At 44.7% G+C, this 24,719-nt stretch overlaps 2 protein-coding genes across 14 annotated transcripts in view; one reads left to right on the top strand and one right to left on the bottom strand.

The window, feature by feature from the left end:
- The first annotated feature begins 11,538 nt into the window (after positions 1–11,538).
- DRG1 (developmentally regulated GTP binding protein 1) lies at positions 11,539–18,953 on the top strand. Its single transcript, XM_038372696.2, has 9 exons — positions 11,539–11,814; positions 12,205–12,328; positions 13,127–13,302; positions 14,411–14,480; positions 15,652–15,821; positions 16,279–16,409; positions 16,633–16,800; positions 17,238–17,360; positions 18,827–18,953. The coding sequence occupies exons 1-9, from the start codon at positions 11,773–11,775 to the stop codon at positions 18,924–18,926; spliced, it is 1,104 nt and encodes a 367-aa protein (XP_038228624.1). The 5' UTR covers positions 11,539–11,772; the 3' UTR covers positions 18,927–18,953.
- A 2,765-nt stretch (positions 18,954–21,718) lies between these two features.
- The window catches only part of EIF4ENIF1 (eukaryotic translation initiation factor 4E nuclear import factor 1), a 38,564-nt gene continuing 35,563 nt past the window's right edge, over positions 21,719–24,719 (bottom strand). For all 13 annotated transcript variants that reach the window (XM_043498050.1, XM_043498049.1, XM_043498047.1 and 10 more), the window contains 2 exons: positions 24,352–24,516; positions 21,719–23,619 (listed from right to left, as the gene is read on the bottom strand). In XM_043498050.1, the coding sequence (XP_043353985.1) occupies positions 23,378–23,619; positions 24,352–24,516 (407 nt within the window). In that variant the 3' untranslated portion in view covers positions 21,719–23,377. The remainder of the gene's footprint in view (positions 23,620–24,351; positions 24,517–24,719) is intronic.

Consider the following 24,719-nt stretch of genomic DNA (forward strand, 5'->3'; position numbering starts at 1 on the left):
TCACCCCACACACTTAGACCTTCACTGTACCCCGTTCTCCGCCTGGGCAGGAAAGCTGGGCACAAGGATGGGGGGGGAGAGAGAAAAGGAGTACAGGAGTTCGCTCCCAACCCAGGGCAAAATCCCTCCTGAGACGAACAATTGGGGAAGCGCTGCCCTGGGGGGGGAGCTGCACGAGGCAGCCGATTACACAACCCCGCGTCCCTCCATGTTGGGGAAACCCGGACTGCCCCGGTTTAGCTTTGTACTGACCATTGGGGTCGTGGAGCTGAGCAAGCCCCAAGATCCGTCCATGCAAGGCTCCCTCCACGGTGAGGCTGAGTTCCTCAGGCCCTGAGCGAAGCATGCTGAGCGCTCTCACTACTTTGATTTAATAAGGGGCTTTCTCTGGACTGGCTTCCTTCTGCCCTCCGGGTCTCTCCATGATAAAATCCTATTTTAATGGCTTCATAATAATTCAGTTCTGGATTAAATTTGACTTGTTCGGTCTTGGTGTGGGAAGCAACAGCAGTTTGTTTTTGCACATGTTCCCCCTACTTTCACCACTCAGTTCATTTTGTTCTAAGGAAGTATTTAAAAAGTCACAGGCTTCAAGTGTACTCTTCTACACTTGTGAAATTAAATTAGATCTGGTATTAAAAACATTCCCCGATGATCAATTGATAATTATGGTTTCTTCACTTAAAATGTTATACTGGGGAAAATATGGAACTTTGTGCACACAAGAACGTCCCAAACTTTCAGTTTTTTCCCCTCAAGAGCTCAGACCAAAGCACATGTATAAAATAGTGGTGGAGCTGAAAGAGCATTCTGGGTATTGATGTGCAAATGAGCACCAAGCTTCCAACTTCCAAAACAGAGTTATTGTAATAACACTTAAGGCCATACAGTGCCCTCAATCCGTGTGCTGTATTTCAGTTGATGTCAGTGGGAGTTGTTTGTCTACATTGAAGGCAGAGAATTGCCAATGAGGCTTTTTACCACTGGATCAAGGTTTGTGTATATTACATATACACACATGCAGTTAGGCGATTTGACTATTAGGATTCAACTGTGACAAATCCACTTTAAATATTCACATGTTGCATAGATACTACATGCTAGTAGTCTTGTTCTCCAGATCTGTTTGCCTGTCACAGAAACAAGAGTACTCAATATAGTGAGGAAAAAATATTTGTATTTAAGCATACATGTCAGGCAGCAATTCACAGGCTTCACACACACAGTGCAAAGATAATCAGGAACTCACTCTCTTTTCCGGTGAGTTTTAGTCAGTTCTGTGTCTTTTCCCCTGTGGTTCTGTTGGTTTATTTTGCTTTTTTGCTTTATTCAGCTCCCTATTCCCTCACACGGTTCTTCTCACCCGGCTTCCTATTACGGTTCCCCCGTCTTTTCTTTGTCTCTCCTCTTTAAGGGGGAGGGGAGCTGAATTCCGGCTGCTGACACTCCACTTTCTTCAGAAGACCTTTCTCCAACTCCCATGGAACCTTCTGGTTCCAACATTCCATCTCTTCCGGCAAAGGGGCATCACCCAAAACACGCTTCCTGCTATTTGTTCAGAACATTAAATATTCAACTCCAAAGTGTTGTTGTTTGTGGAAAGTGAAGCCAGTCATTCTTTCCATTAAATAATGCACTGATTAGCATTCTTCATACTCATATTCTAATTAATGTATCTTGTCTGTTAAAGATCATCACCTGCAGACTTCTGCAGTCCCAAGAACAGCACAGAAATTTAACTGGTATCGTCTCCTCTTTTACATGACAGAGGTTATTCTTGCAGTGTTAAGGCTGAGATCTAATCTATTTTGTTTTCATCCTATCACTCTTAATACCTTGGCCTTCATATATTTATGGTCTCTCCAGCTCTTAAAGCACCACTCATAAATACCCTCATGTAAAATGTAAAGCAGTTTATTCTTAATGCTAATATGGATTTAAAATACATACATGTTCTATCTCTATTTAACTTGTTCACTTAATTGCTACTCAAGTTAACTTTATCCCAAGCTTGTTCTGTCCCAAACATATACAATCACAAGCCATCAACCCTCCCCTCCCTAGTTTATAGTCCCCCCCCCCACCCAATCCTCCATCTGATCAACTGTCATTTCCCGAACTGTCTTGGAGCTTTCTGAATCCAATATTTTATTCCCTTTTTTAAAGGCATATCATCCACAAAGCTGCTTTCTTGCTGTTTAAACCAGAATAAGCCCAAAGACTGAAGATTCAGAGGGTGGTGGGGGGAGAGAAAAAGAATATTGCTATCTATAGATGATTAATATTTAAATCAGTTAACAAATGCTCCATACATTACTTGTTTTTGTGAGCTTTGCACTTATTTATTAGATAAATATGCTTTTAATTAAAAGGATTCACCACTCACAGTAGAATAGATGCTTGACCCATTTACATTGCTTTCTATGTATTTTTAATATTTATAAGAGTTCATATGAGACTACAGTGTCTGGCCATGACACATTTATTGTATCAACATTGGAAGGTTAAATATATTTCAGGCTACCTCATTTAAGATGTGATATGTACTATTAGATTGCTGGGTAGCAAATTAGCTGTTGAATAAGGCATGTTTGATATAATATAACTCCATTTCTTAAAATTTATATTTATGTGCATTATTGGCTTGAGACTTGGAAGACTGAGTCCTTTATTCTTGAACTGGTGGCTGGAATCTACCTCCCCATGCCACACCTTGTAAGTACCTTATTTGAAGTATTATCAGCCTGTAACTTGTTTACCCTCATCAGAGCCAGCAAATTACTGGTTTGGTGATAATGTACTAATTGGAGTACAAATAACTAGTTTTATATTTAAAGGGTTCACACCCACCTTCAGTGCAGGGAGTTCACTTGCTTTTCCAGGTGCATCTCTCAGTCCATTTTCTTTCTCTGTCATGTTCTCCCTAACTCACTCTCTCTCTCGATTATGTTATTTATTTTTTATTCAATATCTTTTTGTCAGCAGAAAATTTTTTTCTCATCCACTTTATCCAACTTTTCTCTGTTGCTCTCTTTCTGCTCCTATGTTGTCCCCACATCTTTTTTGATGATTTTTTTCTCTTCTGGTGCCCGGTCCCCAATCGGGCGCTATATCCTCTATTTGAATTGTAGCACACAGGAGTTTTATTAGCTTTTTAATAATAAATATAGTCTTAGCACATGTCCCAGTGGCCCAGTTCCTGGTCATACAGGTGAACTCATTAAAATCAATGGGACCCACTAATGTAAATAAGGTGGGTAGAATTGGGTCCTGCTGGGTGACTAAGGGCTTAATCCTCTCAAACCGTTGTGCATCCTCAACTTTCATGGCTTTTGAGGATGCTCTGTACCTTTTGGGATTGATTCAGTTATGATAACCTTTAAATTAGTTAGTTGGACATTGTAATCCACATGGATTACAACATGTTAGCGGAGTAATCCCTAACAGACAATCGAGTAATGTATAATAATGAGTAGTCATATGACTTGTTTACTTTTTAATTCTGTTTCATGGAACTATATAGTAAGTATTTAGTTTACTATATGGTGACATATTTTCACTTTTAGTAACTAATTATAACTTTCCTGAGTTTTCAGTGAAATTTAACTCCTGTCAAATACTACTGTTCTAATGAAAAAAGAAAAGGAGTACCCATGGCACCTTAGAGACTAACAAATTTATTAGAGCATAAGCTTTCGTGAGCTACAGCTCACTTCATCGGATCCACCAAATGCATCCGATGAAGTGAGCTGTAGCTCACGAAAGCTTATGCTCTAATAAATTTGTTAGTCTCTAAGGTGCCACGGGTACTCCTTTTCTTTTTGCGAATACAGACTAACACGGCTGCTACTCTGAATACTGTTCTAATGGGCAATGAATTCAGCGTTCATTACTTATTAGTAGGGCCCTACCAAATTCATGGCCATGAAAAACACGTCACGGACTGTGAAGTCTGATCTTCCCCCATGAAATCTGGTCTTTTGTGTGCTTTTACCCTCTACTGTACAGATTTCACGGGGGAGACCAGTGTTTTTCAAATTGGGGGTCCTGACCCAAAAGGGAGATGCAGGGGGGTCGCAAAGTTATTTTAGGGGGGTCACGGTATTGCCACTCTTACTTCAGCCGCCAGCAACAGTGCAGAAGTAAGGGTAGCAGTACTGCAACCCCCCTATAATAACTTTGTGTCCCTTGCACAGCTCCTTTTTGAGTCAGGACCCCTACAATTACAACACTGCGAAATTTCAGATTTAAATAGGTGAAATCGTTAAATTTATGATTTTTTAAATCCTATGACCATGAAATTGACCAGAATGACCCGTGAATTTGGTAGTGCCCTACTTATTAGGCTGATTGTCACTTTGTATTACCGTGGCACCAGGACCCCACTATGCTAGGAACTGCACAAAGAGAACTAAGAGAATCCTTGGCCCCTAACAGTCTAGTTTTACAAGTTACTGTGAGTTCATTATTTTTTAACAGGGAGGCATCCCATGGGAATGCTGATCCAAAGAGCAAGGGTTCTCAAGTTCTGTGGTATTGTAGATCGCATCTTAATACTGATTGTGGTTGGTGGTATACCAGTCCTCCTATTCACAAGCATGTGAACAGCTCTTCCCATTCAAGAGGGCATAACATTTCTGTGACAATCTGTACATGGATTATCTGTTTTGTTCATTCCCTCTAAAGCACCTGGCATTGGCCACTGTCCGAAGATGAGATACTGGGCTAGATGGACCTTTGGTCTGACCCAGTATGGCCCTTATTATGGAAAAGTAATTGGGAGTATATGTAGGTATTTTAGTTGTCTTTAATGTGGTAAAAGTTCTTTTGAAAAATGTTATTTGCTTGTCTACTTTTGCTCTTTTCCATATCTTCCATTTATCCCCTGCCCTTGCTTTCACTGCACGTTTCTTAGCTGGCTGATTCTAGTCTCCTTATTAAACTCTATACACTTCTCTGGAATTTGGTTCCTTCCTTCCCTGCTTCTTGGTTGGGTCTCTAGATGTTACTGTAATACAGATAAATTGGTTCTAATAAATAGATATACATTATCTGGATTCCAGAGAATTTGGACTATATGGAATAAAAATAAGAATGGAAAACATTAATTTTATCAGTCCTTTTATGCTTCCTAAGTTAAAGGGAAGGAATAAGTATCTGATTAGGTCTTTCTTAAAGAAGTTTGAAAAACTTAATACTTTTGTTGAAAAGAGGGTATTTGAATGTATTAATATTCTTGGAACTTTGTTTTTCTGGATTCAAAGTCCTGTATTCTAAATGGTGGGTGTTTTCTTATTGTCAATCTTAATTTTACTTATTTTGTATCCAGAAATTAATGTGAATGTGTGACAGGTAGTATGCTGGGACATGTGTTTTAGTGATGTATAGTCATGTTGGTGCTTATAGAAATTTCTTATAGCAGTGTTTCTCAAACTGGGGTCCCCGAGGGTACTCCAGCGGGTCCATGGGCCCCACTGATCAACTCCTCCCCCTTGCTCCCAGTGCCTCCTTCACACTGGGGAACACTCCAGTGTGAAGGAGGTGCTGGGAGGGATAGGGTGGAATAGGGAACCTGCGTCCGCACCACTCCTGGAAGCGCCCAGCACATCCCAGCATAGGGCTGAGGGGAGCAGGGGGGGTCTCCACACGCTGTCCCCGGCCCGAGTGCTGACTCTGCAACTCCCATTGGTCGTGGTGCCTGCAGGCTGGGGCAGTGTGCGGAGACCCCTTGGCCCCCTGCCTAAGAGCCACTGCCAGAGGGATCAGAGTAGCAGCCGTGTTAGTCTATATTCGCAAAAAGAAAAGGAGTACGTGTGGCACCTTAGAGACTAACAAATTTATTTGAGCATAAGCTTTCGTGAGCTCACTTCATCCGATGAAGTGAGCTGTAGCTCACGAAAGCTTATGCTCAAATAAATTTGTTAGTCTCTAAGGTGCCACAAGTACTCCTTTTCTTTTTGCCAGAGGGATGTGCCAGTCACTTTTGGGAGCTGTCCGAGGCAAGCGCTGCACCCCTCACCACCTCCCGCACCCCAACCTCCTGCCCAGCTCAGAGCCCGCATCCAAATTCCCTCCCACACTCCACCCCTTTGCCCTAACCCTGAGCCCCCTCCTGCACCCAAACTCCCAGCCCAGAGCCCGGACCCCACTCCCTCCTGCACCCAAACTCCCAGCCCAGAACCCGCACCCCACTCCCTCTTGCACCCAAACTCCCTCCTGCACCTCACCCCCCTGCCCGAGCCCTGAGCCCCCTCCCGCACCCAAACTCCCTCCTAGAGCCTGCACCCCCTCCTGCACCCAAACTCCCAGCCCAGAGCCCGCATGCACTCCTGCACCCAAACTCCCTCCCAGAGCCCATACCTCTCACCCTGTCCTGAACCCAAACTCCCTCCCGGAGCCCACACCCTCTCCTCGGATTCCTAAAGTTTGAGAACTGCTGCACTAGAGCATTGATTGCAAACCTTTTTTACTCTCAAATGCCCCAAAATCTGATCTGACATGACCATGAGTGGCCATCTTAGATACAAACATTTTCTTTCTCCCTGTGTTCCGTCCTCCCTTCTTTCCTCACTTTATCCCTCCTTTTTGTGTTTCCAAACAGTCTAGAGCGGAAAGGCTCTATTTTCAGTTATCTGAGTGGAAGGAACCAGTTTTTAAATCTGATCACTCCATTTAGTCCCAGAGTGACCAGATTTAAAAACAGGAAGCCTGTAGCAGAGATGGGAATATAACAGGATTGCCAACTTTCTACTTGCCCTGCCCCACCCCTCCTCCCGAGGTCTTGCCCCTGCTCACTCCATCCCCCCGCACCCCATTGCTCACTCTCCCCACCCTCATTCAGAAATGAGGAGTTCAGAGTGTGGGAGGGGGCTCCAGGTTGAGGCAGTGGGTTGGGATGTGAAAGGGGGTGAGGGCTCTGGGGTGGGGCCAGGGATGAGGGGTTTGGGGTGCAGGAGGGGGCTCCGGGCTGGCGGGTAGAGCCAAGGGGTTTGGAGCATGGGAGGGGGCTCTGGGAAGAGGCAGGGGGTTGAGGTGTGGGAGGAGGTATGGGCTCCTGGCTGGGGGTGCGGGTTCTGGGGTGGGGCCAGAAATGAGGGGTTCAGTAGGGTGACCAGATAGCAAGGAAGGGTGAAAAATTGAGACAGGGGTGGGGGATAATAGATGACTATATAAGAAAGAGCCCTGAATATCGGGACTGTCCCTATAAAATCAGGACATCTGCTCACCCTAGGTTCAGGGTGCGGGAGCTGGCTCTGGGCTGGGGCAAGGGGTTCGGGTGTGGAGGGGGATGAGGGCTCTAGCTGGGGGTATGAGCTCTGATGTGGGGCTGGGGATGAGGGATTTGGGGTGCAGGAGCGGGCTCTGGGCTGGGGATGAGGGGTTCACAGTGCAGGAGGGGGCTCTGGGCTGGGGCTTGGGGTACAGGGATGTGTGAGGGCTCTGGCTGGGGGTGCAGAGTGGGGTGGGGCTGGAGATGAGGGGTTTGGGGTGTAGGAGGGTGCTCTGGGCTGGGACTGAGGAGTTCAGAGGGCAGGAGGATCAGGGCTGGGGCGAGGAGTTGGGGCATGCTGGGGGAGTGAAGACTCTGGCTGGGGGTGCAGGCTCTAGGGTGGGGCTGGGGATGAGGGGTTTGGGATGCAGGAGGGTGCTCCAGGTTGGGATTTGAGGGGTTTGGAGGGCAAGTGGGGGCTCTGGGTTGGGGATGAGAGGTTGGGATGCAGGGGATGTGTGAGAGCTCTGGCTGCAGGGTGCAGATTCTGGGGTAGGGCTGGAGCTGAGGGGTTCAGAGGACAGGAGGGGGATCAGAGTTGGGGTGAGGGCCCAGGAGGGGGGCAGGGGTGCAAGCTCTGGGTGGCACTTACCTCAAGCAGCTCCCAGAAGCAGCAGCATGTCCCCACTCCAGCTCATGTGCAGCCAGGCGGCTCTGCGTGCTGCCCCATCTGCAGGCACTGCCCTTGCAGCTTCCATTGGCTGCAGTTCCCGGCCAATAGGAGCTGTGAGGGCGGCGCTTGGGGCGGGGGCAGCATGTGGAGCCCACTGGCTGCCCCTACGTGTAGGATCCAGAGAGGGGACCTGCTGGCTGCTCCCTGGGAGCCGCACGGTGCGGAGGCTATCAGAGAGCCTGCCAGCTCCGTTGCGCGGTGCCACCAACTGGACAGTCAACAGCCTGGTCAGTGGTGCTGTCTGAAGTCACCAGCATCCCTTTTCAACAGGGTGTTCCAGTCAAAAAACGGACACCTGGTCACCCTAGAATATAATCTAGGTGTTCTGACTCCTAATTCAGCGTCTAACTGCTGAACACACCAAAAATTGGGCATTCCTCAGCAGCCAAGTTGCCTCTAGATAGATCTTCTCCATTTCATAAAATGTGTTAGATAGTAATTTAGGTAGGCAACAGTGCTTAATGTCTGACATTTACAGATTAACTAGTCAAGACATGAAGATTATCTGCTCTTCTGAGTAGGAAAATGTATCAATAATTAACGGAGTGTAATTGGCATGAAGGATTAGACTCAATAAGAGACATGACAGAGTGTGTAACTACAGTGGCACACATTCATTTCTTATGGGGCTGAGCAGGCAGACAACTTTTGGCCTTGTGCCTCAAGACTTACCTAAAGGTTGGGTTCACTACAGAATCCTGTAACACTCCATTGTGAGCTTCCAGAGTGGTCCTTGTGTTAAAGTGAGTATTTTTCAGCACTGTGAATAAACTACTTTTTCATTAAGGCTTTGCCTTTGCAGTTATAGAAAATAGTCATATACCTGAAGAAATTAGTTAACACAAAATGCTCCTTTAAGAATAAGTTTTACATATGACTATAAATAAGGCAGAGACTACAGACATTGACATGATTATTAATTTTATAATCATACAATCGTCATTGCATTTTACACCAGTTACCCAAAATCCTAAGATCTTTACTTAATTTACTCAAAAATGTCAATTGGCTTCTGTAAAAGTTTTACCTGCGTAAGGACCTTGGGCTCTGGCCCATTAAGAATAAGGTTGTTTATAATCGGAGATTTGGTAAAACTTGTGTGCATATAATACATATCACCTATTGGTGTTATCCTACTCATTGCTGTGGTATCTGAATATCTTACATCTGAGGATCTAAAGTGCCATACAGGCATTAATGAATTAAGCTCAATACTGCTGTAGGGCAAGTAAGCATTATCTTTGTTGTACAGCAAGTGAAACTGAGGCACAGATAGGGGAAGTGACTTGACCAAAAATCACAGAGTGTTAATGGTAGAGTGAGTGAATGGTAGAACTGAGAATAGAAAATAGATCTTCTTACTTCTGCTCTGATTTTTTTCCACAATACCCCCTTAATCTTTCATGACCCTAATGGGCTGTGGTTGTGTACCTGAATATGTGGTTTTATGTCTTGCAGTTCCTTATTCTAGCAGTCATGACTGAAACCACACCGTGTAATACCTCTCAACTGTTTGACAGAGGAACATCTGTTATTTCAGATACAAATTTGCTCCCCACCTACACCATCTTGTGATATCTTGCTTTCAGTATCTTATATTATTGATAAAGTTTGGTTAGAGAAGTTGAGATTTTACACAATGAGGGAGACAAGATGGGTGAGATAATATCTTTTATTGGACCAACTTCTGTGTGTGGAAGAGATATTGTTAAGCATAAGAGGTTCAATCTGTCCCACCTTGTATTTAGTTTTGACCTCTGGTTACCTTCTCTATATCTGAAGAAGAGCTCGGTGGAGCTCGAAAGCTTTCCCTTACACCAACTGAAGCTGGTCCAGTAAAAGTTATCCCTCATCTTGTCTCACTCGTATCCTGGGACCAATTTATTTACACTGTCCAATTTCTACTACTCTTAAAGATACTTGTTTATTTTTGTCTCCCATTTTGGGTCTTCATCCCTAATTGTGTCCCATGTTTAGGCATTGGGCGAGTTGAGAGGTTGATCATGTTACATAATTACCTCTGTAGTGGGGATATCACCCTGAATCCATTTACATTCATCAGAACTAACTGCCTTAGGGAACAGAATTTTCTCAGCTAAAAAGTTTGTTTTTCTATTAAAAAAAAAAAAAAAGGAAGAAGAGAGGCAGGTAAAGCAGCAACTCACATCTTCCATGGCCCCTCAGTGCAGGGAGATAATATGGGGCTCAGTCAAGACTTTCAGGTGGATTTTTCAGTGTCTTTCTGACCCTTTCTCTCCTAATTTTCTCCCAGGTTCTATTGGTTTCTTCTTCCCTTTTTCTTTCCTCACATCCCTAACATTGTGCTCCTGACACGATATCCAGCTTTCTGTTAACATTCCCTCCTGCCTGTTCCCAGTCTCTCACCTTTTCAAGGGACCCCTTATGTTGTCTCTGTGCTCTAGTAGTATCCTTTGAATTTTTGACTGCTCTGTTCCAGTTCGCCAGTTCTAGCAATCGTGCTCAAGGGCCTAATACCAACTGTGCCTCCAACTACCCAATCCCCAACTATTTACTTCTCAAACAGTCACTTTCCGAGATGTCCCATCATCTAACTGCCATCCTTACACCTGTCCATTTCCATAAAAAAGAAAAGGAGTACTCGTGGCACCTTAGTGACTAACAAATTTATTTGAGCATAAGCTTTCGTGAGCTACAGCTCACTTCATCGGATGCATCGAATGCATCTGATGAAGTGAGCGCTAGCTCACGAAAGCTTGTGCTCAAATAAATTTGTTAGTCTAAGGTGCCACAAGTACTCCTTTTCTTTTTTGCGAATACAGACTAACACGGCTGCTACTCTGAAACCTGTCCATTTCCATGTCAGCCTTCCAATATCTTCTTTGGATTTAATTATTCAAATATATTTCCTGTTAAGCGGGCATCACACTAAAGAGAAAAAATATTACTCCGTTTGTAACCCATTATTAATCTGCTTTGAATAAGCCTTGCTGCACTATAAAAGGTTATGTTGGAGGCAGTTGGTGCTTGCCTGAAACACCATGCTCTGTTACTGTTGCTTTTAGTTACACTGGGAAATCCCTGGTTCAATCTCTGCAGTGCACCAGTTGCCTTGCAATGGGCAACCATGATTCTCCAGCTATGCCTGGTTGGTAGGAAAGAGGAAACCCTTGAACATATTTTATTTTCTCTTAATATCTCTGAAGCAACTAGAGCTGCTCTTTGACTGGCGTGTTTCCATTCCCCCCTCCCCGTGCAGGCTGCCAAGCAAAGGGCACCTAGTAGGAGGTTGGAGACTGAGCCAAGGATGGGAGCAGGCGGGGGGCAGCTTCCCTCCAATGTTGTGCCAGGGCATCTCTAGTGTGGCCCACTTTAACCACACTGCAGACAGCGCAGCGTGCCAGGCTACCCACATCCCAGGCCGTGAGGCCTAGGGACTGCGGAGGCTGCGCGGCGCAGAGGGCGGTGCTGACGCCTAGGGGGCGCTAGGGCGCTCCGGCCGCAGACCCACTAGCTCTGTGACTTTGAGGCTCGCCCTCCTCGGGTCGGAGAGGCGGTTTTATGAGGGGGAGGGGTGAGGGCGCTTTTTCCTGTGCGGGCGGGGCTCTCCTCTGGGGGCGGGGGCTTGGGGGAGAGGCGGAGTCATCTGCCGGAGTGGGGGTAGGGCTTTGGGCGCGGCTTTGGCTCGTGAGTGGGCGGGGCGGGGCGGGCTGCGTGGCCTGTCGTGGGAACTCGCTGGCATCTCGCGAGTGCTGCCAGGCTCCCGCGAGGCCGGGCGCCTGCGCGGCGCTGGGGCTGAGGAGCGGGGCCGGGGTGGCTGGGCGCCGAGCGGGCGGGGATCGTCGCCAACATGAGCGGGACATTGGCCAAGATCGCGGAGATAGAGGCTGAGGTACCCCTCCCCCCGCCCCCGCCCGGGAGGGCCGGGCACCCGCTGACGCGCCGGGCGGGAGAACCGATCTGCCGGCTCCGAGGGGAGCGGCTGGAGGCTGCTGGCTAGGCCAGCCGGGGGGCTCCCGGTGCCGGGCGCTGCGCTCGGCCGCTGCCCCTTCCCGGCCCCTGGCGGCCGTGGCGCTCCCTGCGGGAGGCCGGGCTCCGCGCCGCGGGGACGGCCCCGCAGGCTGCTGAGGGGGCAACAGGGCTCCTGGGTTCTCCGGCCTACTCGGGCGGCCCGAGGGTGCTGGGGGCTCCGCGGGCAGAAGGTGCCGGGCCGCCCGAGCCCTGGCCTCCCCCTGGCTGCCTCCCCGGTGGGTCAGTAGCGTCGCGCTGTGGCTTTCTGCAGATGGCCCGGACGCAGAAGAACAAGGCGACGGCTCACCACTTGGGGCTGCTGAAGGCTCGCCTGGCCAAGCTGCGGCGGGAGCTCATCACTCCGAAAGGAGGCGGCGGCGGCGGCCCAGGAGAAGGTGGGTCGGCCCTCGGGAGCACCGCTCCGGAGGTGTCACTTCCCGTTTCCAGGGGCAGTGTGTGGCGGTGGCTGAACCAAAGAGGGAGGGGGGTCTGTTGACTTTTGGATGCCCTAACTTGCTCCTAGGGTATGTCTACACGGCCGCTGGGAGGGCGCTCCCCAGTGCTGGTGGACAGACTCACTGGATCCGCTCCAGCGAGCTACCGAAATTGTACTAATGACAGGTTTCGGAGTAGCAGCCGTGTTTTTCCACCGAATGCGTCCGATGAAGTGAGCTGTAGCTCCCAAAAGCTTAGGCTCAAATAAATTTGTTAGTCTCTAAGGTGCCACAAGTCCTCCTTTTCTTTTTGTGAAATTGTACTGTGGCGCTGCCGCAAAGCGTGTCCATGATAGTCTCAGGATAGTGGTGACAGCTACAGCAAGGAACCAAGTGAGGTTTTTTTTTTTTCTTTGTTAGATACAGAGCCTCAGACAGAAATTGCTTAATCTCTAGGTATTTGGTATGTAGATTTATTTAGGAGGTAGTGAAATGGCTGCATTAGCAGAAACCTGAGTATGGCAATTAATGGAGCACCTTGCAGTAGCCCTCATTTTTAAATATGAAAGTGTAGTCCATGTTAGGTACATTTCTCAGAATCAATACTCCATATTCACTTGAGTAGGCTGTGCCTCCATAGTAAAGCTACAGGGACTATACTTCCTCCCCTTGGAAAGTATATGTCATACTAATGGCTCTCCTCTCCAACATCCGAGGACCTTTGAACTTTCTTGTTAATTTTTTTTTATTGTGTTGTAGGTTTTGATGTTGCAAAGACTGGTGATGCTCGAATTGGGTTTGTGGGTTTCCCCTCAGTGGGGAAATCTACTCTGCTGAGTAACCTTGCTGGTGTGTATTCTGAAGTGGCAGCATATGAGTTCACCACACTAACTACTGTGCCTGGAGTCATTAGATACAAAGGAGCAAAGATACAGGTGAGAACATTTTGCTCACAAGAAGGAGGGGTGTATAGCTTGGCTCTGGCTGTAGCTGAACCATCTCGTTCGCTGTTAATAAGTTAGAGGTAAAGTAGTATGTGGGAATGCTTTGAGAAGACGCGTCTAAAAACTTTTTTTTGAGTTTTTTAACTTTAAGCAGTTGTCAGTACTTCTTACTGTGCTTCAGTGGGAAAGTCCTACAGCAGGAGAGTTCTTCCTCATTTCATATAACACAAATCACCATGTTTCATTCCACCAGTACAGAAAGGGAATTAAAGTTTTGGGTGTTGTGGTGGATAATCGGCTGAATAGGAGCTCCCAGTGCGATGCTGTGGCCCAAAGGCTAATGTGATCCTTGGATGGACAACTGGGAAATCTCAAGTAGGCGTATATATTCTTTTACCTCTGTGTTTGGCACTGGTGTGACTGCTGCTGCAACATTGCATCCATTTCTGGTGTCCACAATTCAGCAAAGATGTTGATAAATTGTAGAGGGTTCAGAGAGGAGCTACGAGAATGAATAAAGGATTAGAAAACATTCCATGTAGTGATAGACATAAGGAGCTCAATCTATTTAGTTTAGCAAAGAGAAGGTTAAGGGGTGACTTGATTATCATGCCTAAGTATCTACTTGGGGAACAGATTTATTGATAATGGGCTCTTCATTCTAGAAGAGAAAGACATAACACGATCCAGTGGCAGGAAGTTGAAGCTAGACAAATTCAGACTGGAAATAAGGTGTACATTTTTAACAGTGAGAGTAATTAACCATTGGAACAGTTTACCAAGGGTTGTGGTGGATTCTCCATCACTGACAATTTTTAAATCAAGATTGGATGTTTTTTCTAAAAACTATGCTCTAGGGATTATTATGGGGCCTATGTTACACAGGAGGTCAGATTAGGTGATCTCAATAGTTCCTTTTGGCCTTGGAATCTATGAAAGCTATGTGTAGTATTCAAAGGGGAAATAATTGTCTATCATCGTTTACTTAGATTGCCAATAGATTCAGTTAATGTTAGAAGTGGGATGAGGTGTTCTTCCTTTGTGGGAAGAGAGGCATTCTGTACATAATGGATTTCCTTCCTCTCTTCTAAACACACAGCTTCTTGATCTCCCAGGAATTATTGAGGGAGCTAAAGATGGGAAAGGCAGAGGCCGGCAGGTCATTGCAGGTGAGTGTTGCAGGGCTGGAGGAAGCAGTCAGTCACCAATTTGTCCATTATCTTTCATGCTGGTGGAAAGGCCAGGTTTCAGAGTGGTTGTTGTATGGATCTGAGGTGGCTTTCTGGGCCCTGGAACTCCTGATATGTGCTGTCAATATTTCTAATGCCGTGGAAGCATCGGTTTCTTTTTATGGTGAAGCGTGTTATTTAATTTGTAGACAGTAGAGGCGTAGCTATTTTGCCTGAAGCTTGGGCTTTTCGTAGTGCTGAGATGTTCTTTGTGTCATCATGGCTTCTGCCCTGAAGTACACTAATGCTTCAGAGACAGACACAATTTCACATTAAACAAGGCTGTTTTTAATTTCTCTCTCACACTTGTTTCCTATGCCTGTTATTGTGGTATCAAAACATAGACATCAGGGTGATTTCAGCCACTTAGACTCTGACCTAAAGAATCAAACATCTGCATTAGGTGACATTATTTGACCAACACTTAAAAGACTGGTAACAGAAAACCAAATAGATTGTAGGCCAAGAAAATATAGTGATGCTTTAAAAATGTGACATGACTTATTCCTTATTGGTTCTCATGGGTTTCACTGACTTCATCAGACAACACATGCCTCATCTTAAATTCAGCCATGAAATAACTTATTGCTCACCCAATGTGCCAGTGTAGTGGCACTGAAGATTTAAGTCCTCTATTAAACTGGAAGTACAGCTCAGATAGTGGGAGTAAGTGTTCCCCACATTGCTTCCCCAACTGACTTCAGTTATTACTTCTAGAAGTAAAAAGATAATTAATTCTCCAGGGCCATTCAGTCATTGGCCTCTCAGTGTGCTATCCAGGGTATTAACTAGGTAGGTTTAAGTTCAGACTAGATGATTTAATGGTCCCTTTTGACTTTAAAATCTCTGAACTGTAAGGTTGACATTTTTATGTGACGTAAACACCAGGAAATAGACTGAGACTAGAAATTCAGCTCTTGTAGACCTTTGAACAAAGTTCAGAGGGTAACTAAATTGCAGTTACTTCCAACGTAGGTAGGGTTCAGCCCACTGATGGTATCTCATCTTGTCACCAGTTTTGATGGATTTTTTTTGTTTTGTTTTTTTCTACTGGTATTTGAAAGGGTGTGTTTATTTACCCTTTTGAGGAACTTTATTTTCTGATCCTCAGTTGCTCGAACCTGTAACCTAATTCTGATTGTTCTGGATGTACTGAAACCACTGGGACACAAAAAGATAATTGAGAATGAACTGGAGGGCTTTGGAATACGGCTGAACAGCAAGCCCCCCAACATTGGTTATAAAAAGAAAGATAAAGGTGGCATCAACCTCACAGCTACTGTAAGTATGGAAATTGCAACAGGCTGTTACAATGAGGGATTCAGAAAGCTTCTTGATTCTAGGAAGATGCTTTTGCTATGAATGGAGAATCTGGAGGCACTGGTTCTGTGATTAGGAAAGGGTCTTTCTTCTGCATCTCGGGTGCCTGTTCTTGCAGTAATGACCTTTTGGAGGCAGTACTTGTTGTAACTAAGTGAATGGAAGTGCTGCTTCTGAAAACATCTTACTACAGCCATTAGTGGGACAAGTGGGATCAATAAGATAATACCATGAATTGAGGTTCCTCTCCATTGGCCAGAAGCCATCTATGCCAAAAGCATCCATTCCAGGGATGTGCAATATATTAATTATTTCTGGTCAGTAGGCAGTTTGTGCTAGGTGCTGGCATCAGTAATTGTAATAGCTGACAGAATGTAAACTCCTCCATTCCCTGTCTAACTTGTGTCTATGTGTACAGTGCCCTCAGAGTGAGCTAGATGCTGAAACAGTGAAGAGCATCTTAGCAGAGTATAAAATTCATAATGCTGATGTCACACTGCGCAGCGATGCCACTGCTGATGACTTAATCGACGTTGTTGAAGGAAACAGGTACTGTATCAGGGCATGGAAATACTGCTGAGTAGCATGCCTACGTTTAAAGTACAAAAAAGCTATTCTACAAGTCTATTTCCAATACAAGGCAAGATATTGACTGCAGTTTCACTAGTCCTTGTTTCATATCTACTCTCAGATGGATTTTCTTATGAGAGTAGAAGGAAGTAATTTTGGGTGTTGCTGACATCCTCATACCACTATTTCCTTCTCTTTGCAGAGTTTATATCCCATGTATTTATGTGCTGAATAAAATTGACCAGATATCCATTGAAGAACTGGATATCATTTACAAAGTGCCACATTGTGTACCAATCTCTGCTCACCACCGCTGGAATTTTGATGATCTGTTGGAGAGAATTTGGGACTACCTGAGGCTGGTGCGAATGTGAGTTCTAATGACTGCTGATTTTCTGCATAGTTAGGTAGAGGATTAGCTGGGAGTCCTCATTCATCCATTCTAGATATAATGGCTTCTTGCAAGCAGGTACAGAACTTTGTCATCAAAAAACTGTTTTATTTGATATGTAAATCAGAAACCATGCAGTTTGTCTGCTATACTATTGGGATAAAAGACAAGAGCTGTTTCCTCGGCTTTGGGATCTGTGTTGCCTTACTTCCTAGTAGGAGGATGAAAGAGATGCTGTGAAAGGATAACTTAAAAAAAATCAGGACTCCCACTACAGTCTCAAGAATAATTAATTGTTCAAGGTGTGATTTAGGGTGGTGTGGAAACAAGACCCTGCTGTGTTAAAAGGAAGATTGGGATTGGGTGGGAAGGGAGGTAGTGCTTGTTGTTGGCTGATTGGTCACTCTGTATTGCAGCTACACCAAACCTAAAGGACAGTTACCAGACTACACTTCTCCTGTGGTGCTTCCTGACTCCAGGACCACAGTGGAGGATTTTTGTATGAAGATTCACAAAAATCTTATTAAAGAATTTAAGTAGTAAGTACTGTCTGCAAAAGACTTACCATATGCCTGAAATGCAGTAACCCCCTTCTCCCCCCGCATTCTCTTTCCAATGGTATATACTGGGCCAAGTTTTTTTTTTTTTTTTTAATTTATTTCCCCCCAGTATATTTATAACTTGAGGAAACTGCAGGACTTGACTTTCCAGCCTGACTGGAATAGAATTCTATTTGTCTTCCATTACTATCGGCAATGGTTAGACTACATGACCCTTGTGATCGCTTCTAACCTAAGTTCTCTGTAAGCTGTGCGGCTGTGCAGCAGCCTATTTAGTGCCATGCAAGGCGCTCAGGGAACCCACCCAGCTGGAACCTGCCAGGGAAGGGGTGCCCATAGGTGCTAACTTCCCCTCTAGCTGCTTGATTTTTTTTTTCCCCTCTCCACTCCAGGCCCCTCCCTGCATCTTCCCTGCTTCCTCTCCCAAACATGCCCCATCGCTGCACCTCCCTCTTCCCCCCCCCCCCCCCACAATGCCAAAAACAGCTGTTCATGGTGGGTGGGAGGGAGGGGGAGAAATTGGTCAGTGGGACTGGTGGCAGGTGAGAGGCGGGGGGGACGGGACGGGACGGAAGGAGCTTGGCTGCCAGTGGGTGCTGCTGAGCAGCACCTGCTAATTTTTTTTTTTTTTTTCTGTTGGTGCTCCAGCCCTGGAGCACCCACAGAGTTGGTGCCTATGGGGGTGACCCAGCCGCAGCTCAGCCCTGGACCAGCTGGGGTGCCAGCCCTGGCCTGGACCTGCTGTGGATGGCAGGGAGGTGCCTATCCTGCAGCCCCAACTCTGGAGCTGCTGTGGCAGGGAGAGGTGCCTCTCCTCCACAGACAAGGTGCTGCTGGGAGGAGTTCTCTCTTTCCCCCAGCTGGAGCCCTCACCTTCCCCCCACACCCCAACCCTCCTGACTCAGTCTTGAGGACCCCCCCAAACTCCTTTGACCCCATCCCCACCACATGAATTTTATATGCACCAATATGAAGGTGATGTCTCATACCACCTCCATATTGGTGCACATAATTCATTCTGCACATGTGTGGGAAAAATTAAAGGGAACACTGCTTCTAACACTATGATTCTATGGTTAGATTTAATGTTTCTTTGCTATTCTGTCTCTGGCTTACCTGCAAAATGCTCTCCTGGGACTATATATGTTTAAAAGCATGAAAATAACAGTAATCCACAGCATGATAGGTACTTTACTTATCTGTACAAGGGGCTGTTTTACTTGCTTAATAGCTGTGGCTGCTTCTACTCTTCAGTTGGAGTTGAGACAAAGATAATTTGAGCAGGTACTTGTATATGGGCAAAAGGTATCTTTTTATAAAGCTACCTTCTGTATATACAGAATAGCACCTGCCTGTCACAGTAAGCAGGGTGTTATGTGGCACTTCCATGCCTTGTAAGTTTTTTTTGTTTTTGTTTTTGTTTTTTCCCTCTCTCTTCCCTTCAGTGCACTGGTCTGGGGTTCGTCTGTCAAACACAATCCGCAGAAAGTTGGCAAAGATCACACACTTGAGGATGAGGATGTCATTCAGATTGTGAAGAAATAAAATTGTTCCTGCTAACTTGCCATGGGGGCTGACTTTGTCAATGTGACTTTCTTCCCTTACGTTCAGCTTTGAGTGCTGTTTGAGCAGTTAAGTGGAGGGGGAAGATTATGTTGACAGTTGCTTACTTTATAGTGATAGACTGCCAAGGCTAAAGGGATGTTTGATTACTGTCAGGCAGTGTCACAATCCTGATAAAGATCTGAGATGTTTCTCTTTTGGGGACATGGTGTGAAACTCATGTGTTGGGTACTTGCATGCTTCACAAGGATAAAAGGATTAAAATAAAGCTGTGCCAGCTTTGAAAGTTGTATGCTTTTTAGCAGGAAGAAGGGAATTCATACAAGAGTGAAACTAATTTATTCTTTACCAGTGCAGAACTCATATGAACCCTACTTTCAGAATAGGAAGGGCTGGTTCTACCAGCCTTCACAAAAGGTGTTTGTTTAAATATCTAAGGGTTTATGCCTTGTAGCTCTGCAGCTGATTCCTTATATCTGGCTGTTGCTCAATGATACAGAGGACTGAGGGATGTTACTGTCATCTCATTAAATGTTTAATTATGCTGCTTGGTAGGGCTATTGATCTATATTTCACCGTTGTCTACTTAAGTTACCTTTCTTGGTGCTCTTTAGTAGTAACTTAACTGCTGCTTGGATAATAACAGGATGCCCTTTATGTTTAGTATTGAATGGATAATTTTTGATTACAGGGTGCAGGGATATTCCTGTAGTTTCTCCATTGAGCTAAGTTCTGCTACTTGATATTACAGGAGAGTCTTCTGAAAGTCCATTTCCATTTTAAGATGTAAAGCCTCACTAATTTCTCTAGGGAGATCTACAAATTGCTATTAAGATTAAATGTTTAGGGTAAAAGTGGTTTTAGATTATGGAATACATCTGTATGTCCTCTAAGGCAATAAGTTCATAGGAGTTTTTTCCTTCTACAGAAGTAGAACTTTGACTTTTGCAATGTTAGAAGTAGAATACTCATGTGGTCTACAGTGCCTGTTACTGTTACCTTTCTAGAAGCAAAAGCATGCTGGAATTTACCTAATGTCAAACAATCTGGTTAAAGAACAATCAATGGTGTTGTATCTCTTGGCTACAGTTTTATAGCCAAGGAGCACTCAAGAGTCGAAAGATGTTAAATTTGTATGTTGGCAAGATAATCAGGAGATAATGAATGTTGGTAGAAGCTTTAGCCTGTCTCTTATACCTAAAAGTAAGCTAATGGTTTCGGTAAAGGTAGTAGAATCCCTTCAGTAACAGCCATCTAGAAAGTCATTTGGGATAACCACTTTCACTAGTAATTTGCCAATGAATTATATAAGGTCCCCTCTGCATAAAGGCCTATAGCATGGAAGGACATTACAGTAGCCTCTCTTCCTGGCTGAGAAAAGGACTAGTAGCATGCCACATGCAATTCATGAGACTACTAGTCTCTTCCATATTTGTTGTCTAGAGCTGCATTACATAGTTTTGTACCTATTTACTAACATTCTATCTCCAGCTACAAGTGTACTGTTGCATTTATGATGTTTACAGTAAATGACCACCCTCTCCCCTAACACTAAAGCCTCACTGAAAGGAAGTTTGAGAGTTCCTGATAGCTTTTATATTGTAAAAATGAGCTGTATTTACTGTACTGCTCTGGAGAAGGGTTGTAGTACTTACAGTCAGTCCTGAGCTGGTTTGTATGAACTAGTTAAATTTTGAAGCTGGTTTAGAACTGGTTGTTAAAGGGTTGGGCAAACTCCAGCCTGTACAATGGTCCTGTCCGGCCAGGTCTTCAGCAGCACATCTCTGTGCTGCCAGAGACCTGGAGCAAGTGAAGGACCTACTGCTGAAGTGTCACTGAAGACCTAGAGCAAGTGAAGGAACTGGTTCTTCAGATTTTGGCAGCTCATCACTGCCTAAAGTCTTTCCTTATACTTTAACACTAGGCTAAGGCTTGCAACATAGCACAGGAGTGAAGGGGTTATTTAGAGTTCTCCTTTTCTCTCTTTTTCCCCCCCAAAAAAGGTGGCCTGATGAAACTACCCTCTACTTCAGCACCAGTTCACCCATTTAATAAAGTCAGAGTAAGGTGCTTTGCAGGATTCAGTAGCCTTCTGTGTTCTATAGCAGGGGATCTCAGCCTTTTCCTTTAACCCCCCCCATGCTATAGAAACTCCACATCCCACCTGTGCCATAACTTTCTGCATATAAAGACCAGGGCTAGTATTAGGCAGTAGCAATCAGGGCAACTGCCAGGGACCCCATGCCACAGATGCAATAGCTCCAGTTAGCTTTTTCCTCAGACTATAGATAATTTGCAATAGTTTTTTGGAAAAACAACAGTAATCTACTAGCACAGGCCTGGCAGCTGGAAAGACCAAACTAGGTGTGGTTTTGTTTTTGCTTGAGCTAGTTGACCATGGAAAACTTCTTCCAGGCACTTGACTTCCTGAAGCTAGTCATAGCTTGAAGTAGGCTTACTTCAATATCTGTCCCTGTACCATTGGATTATTCAGCCCAGAACGAATAATCCTATCACAAGATGTTTTCACAGAACTTACTTTTTACAGTAAGCACAAGGCACTCAGAAATACATGGTAGAAAGGAACTAGTTACTGCATTTGGAAGTCTTAAGGTAGGGCTCTGGTTTACAGCCATTACCTACAGAGTTATTTAACTAGTGAGTATTTTTGCTTAAAATACCCAAGGAATAACATGGAAAGAAGCAAGTCACAGCAACAGGGCAGCTGTCACCTGAAGGGACAGTTCTGTTTTTATGAGCAGTTGAGGCAGAAAGCTGGTAGAATTGTTTTTATTTACAGAATGCTATTGGGAAGTTAAAAATTGAAAGTTTTACAAAGATGAGCTGTGACTGTGTTTTACAAAATTGACCTTGTTGAGTACGAGTAATAACCAGTGAGCCTTTATACTAAATATTGGTGATCCCAATGGATTCCACATTAAAGGTGCCCACCTGCTCTTTCTGCACAAAATTCTCTACTTATCTGAAACCTCCTACAGCTTGCTGGCAGCTTATCCAATAGTCTAGTGATTTTCTGCTGCTGGTTTTGCATTTAGAGAAGAGCAAATCCTGGTGAGATCTTGGAGTTTGCTTTCACTTTAAAAAAAAGGGGGTAGTGTCTGATAAGCAGGTAAGACAATAGTACTAGACTCCAAGTGAGAAAGTGAATTCAGGAAACATGCAGTAGAAAGATGGGAGTACACACACTAGCTGTTCAGAAAAATGAAGCACAGGCTTTAAAAAACCCATTTATAAAAACAAATACACAATAGGCTCACAGAACACCCTCACCCCTCAAAACACAAGAACCAACCAGATTTCACAGTAACTGCATCAATAGATGCATGCTAGATTGGGACATGGTGCTACATCTCCCCTCTTCAAAACAGAGCTGGAGATTAGCAGATCAAGTTACTGTAGCTATGGTTATGTAAAGAATTAAGGGTTCTAAGAAGCCTAAGAAAGTTAAAGGCTCAATTTGTTGACCTTTAACTTTGGAAGATCCAAATTAAAATAGTGCAGCTAACAAGAGGACCAGAGCCAACCCTGCTGTGAGCACTATGACAACCAGTACAGTATGCATTTACCTTGACTGATTATGGAGCAGTATGCAAAGTCTTGGGCTGCAGACTAGAGGACTGACCCTTTTGGATCACTGCACCACATCTCCTCTTTGAAGCAGTTTCAAGAAACTAAAACTATTCCTGCCTTTGATGGAAAAACCACAAGGAATCAGACATTTGTTGTACAAGGAGCAAGTTGTGGACTTTTACTTCAACTTTAGCTACACTAAATCTGCACATTACACAAAAGACAAGCAGAAATGTGCTGAGAGGGAGACATGAGAGAAACAGCAAGAAGAGAGAAATCAGCTTTATCTTGTTCACTCACACACTTGGCATTTGCAACTTTAATCTTAAACAAAAGTCCCACATGTACAATGGAGCGATCCAAACCATAGGCACAACTAAAGCTCATCAGCTACTCTTATGTACAGCTGTATAGGTTCAAAAAAGCTATCCTAGGTATATATACAAAAGATTGTTTATACACAAGTTTGTACACAAGGGTCTATACATTTAATTTTCTGCAGGAGGAACCCTTAGCTGCTCCCTCCACACCAGAGGATATCAGCACTTCATTCACATATTTTACAAAAACAAAAAATATAGACATTTCCAGGATTAAACTGGCTTTGTATTGCATCTAAATGTCTTCAGGCTTCATGGTTCAAGCCATATGGATCCTTCAGTCTTGACCCAGACATGGAGACCAGGACAGGTGCCATGTGCTTTAGTCTCTTGAAAAGAAGTTCTGCACACAGAGTGCTAAAAATAAAAGCCCCAAAACAAATAGGTGAAGCACAATGTATACTATCAGGACTCTTTTTCCAGTCTAAAGAAACAGCTACCCAGCCTCCTAGAAGTCACTGCTCACTGCCGATATTCCAGTTCATCTACACTGATGACTTTGGATGGCATAGAAGGGAGGGGCTGCTGCAAAACATCTGAACCAAACCATTTTGCAAGGCCAATAGGAGAACCACTTCTCTGGCTGGTGTGATGGTCAAGCTGTGAGTGTACATGAGGCAGTCCAGTCCGAGATGGCACATTCTGAGGTGTGGTTTGCACACCAACAGCAGATCCCTGTGCTCCAGAGGCTGGAGAGTGGAGAACTATTAAAGGTAGGGGGAAAAAAAAAAAAAAAAAAGAGTTAAGGCCAGGAAGCTTTTTTGGTCCCAAGAGGAATTGTGAATTAACAGCTAATATGGAAACTGGCTGGGGCAAATGTGAGCTACTATGGGGTTCAGTATTTTCCTAGCCTAATAGCAGCATGTTGATCATATTGATACTACTGTGCAGCAGCAGCGTCAACTCAAATTAGTACATTGTTGACTCGAGGGAACCACATCCGGATCTCAGCTGAAAGACCATCAGCATGAGTGTCAATCTCAAAGATTAAACAAGTAATAAGAGTTGTGGGTTATCCAAGGCCCCCCCAAATAAGGGGAAAAAAGGTAGGAGAGGCAGCTGCTCAGCCTGAGTAGGTGGTAGAAGCACTAGTTGTGCCACAGGAGGTGAAAAACCCCACTCCAGCTGCTGAAGGCCAAAAAAAAAAAAGTCACCCCCATGATCCAGGGAGAGAGTAGTCATGCTACATTTAAGTGGAAAGGAAGTTTCAGACTTTCAAAGCTATCTAGGGAATTTACATTCTCCCCTGAAGCCTAGTTCTTGTGGATGACAGTTTCCTGCTTTGAAAGTTTTAACTGTAGCATACAGATACCAGGTACCTTCAGCTAGCTAAGCTCATTAATTGAACATGGGACAGTACAAAGGAATTCCTAGGGTGCAGATTTAGTCAGGTCTAGAAGGCCATAATTATCTTGGATTCTCTTGTGTTAACCTACCCGATCGCTGTAGTTGCTGTTGCATCATTGCCAGCTGCAGAGGTGTCCCAGAGCGTGGGTTTAAGAGGTGATGGCCAGCTGTTGGTAATGGATAAAAAGGCTGGCCAAGGATGGGAGTAGATATTCCCTGTATGTGAGACAAGTCCATCCCTGGAGGAATCATACCTATTGATTAGACAAGGTTGGAGAGGCTCATTACTTTGAGTTATTAAGTAATCAGAAACAAACAAGGAGCTTTAATTTACAAGGAACACTTGTTTAGCAATTGGTTTGAGAGGGTACTGTCAGTCTTAAAGGAGTTTGTTGTATAGGGAAAATAGCCTATTTGTAGCAATCACCACATCTTAGTCTTGCATTATGCAAGGGTG

This window comes from Dermochelys coriacea, chromosome 15 (assembly GCF_009764565.3).
Source record: "Dermochelys coriacea isolate rDerCor1 chromosome 15, rDerCor1.pri.v4, whole genome shotgun sequence".
Taxonomy (NCBI): domain Eukaryota; kingdom Metazoa; phylum Chordata; order Testudines; family Dermochelyidae; genus Dermochelys; species Dermochelys coriacea.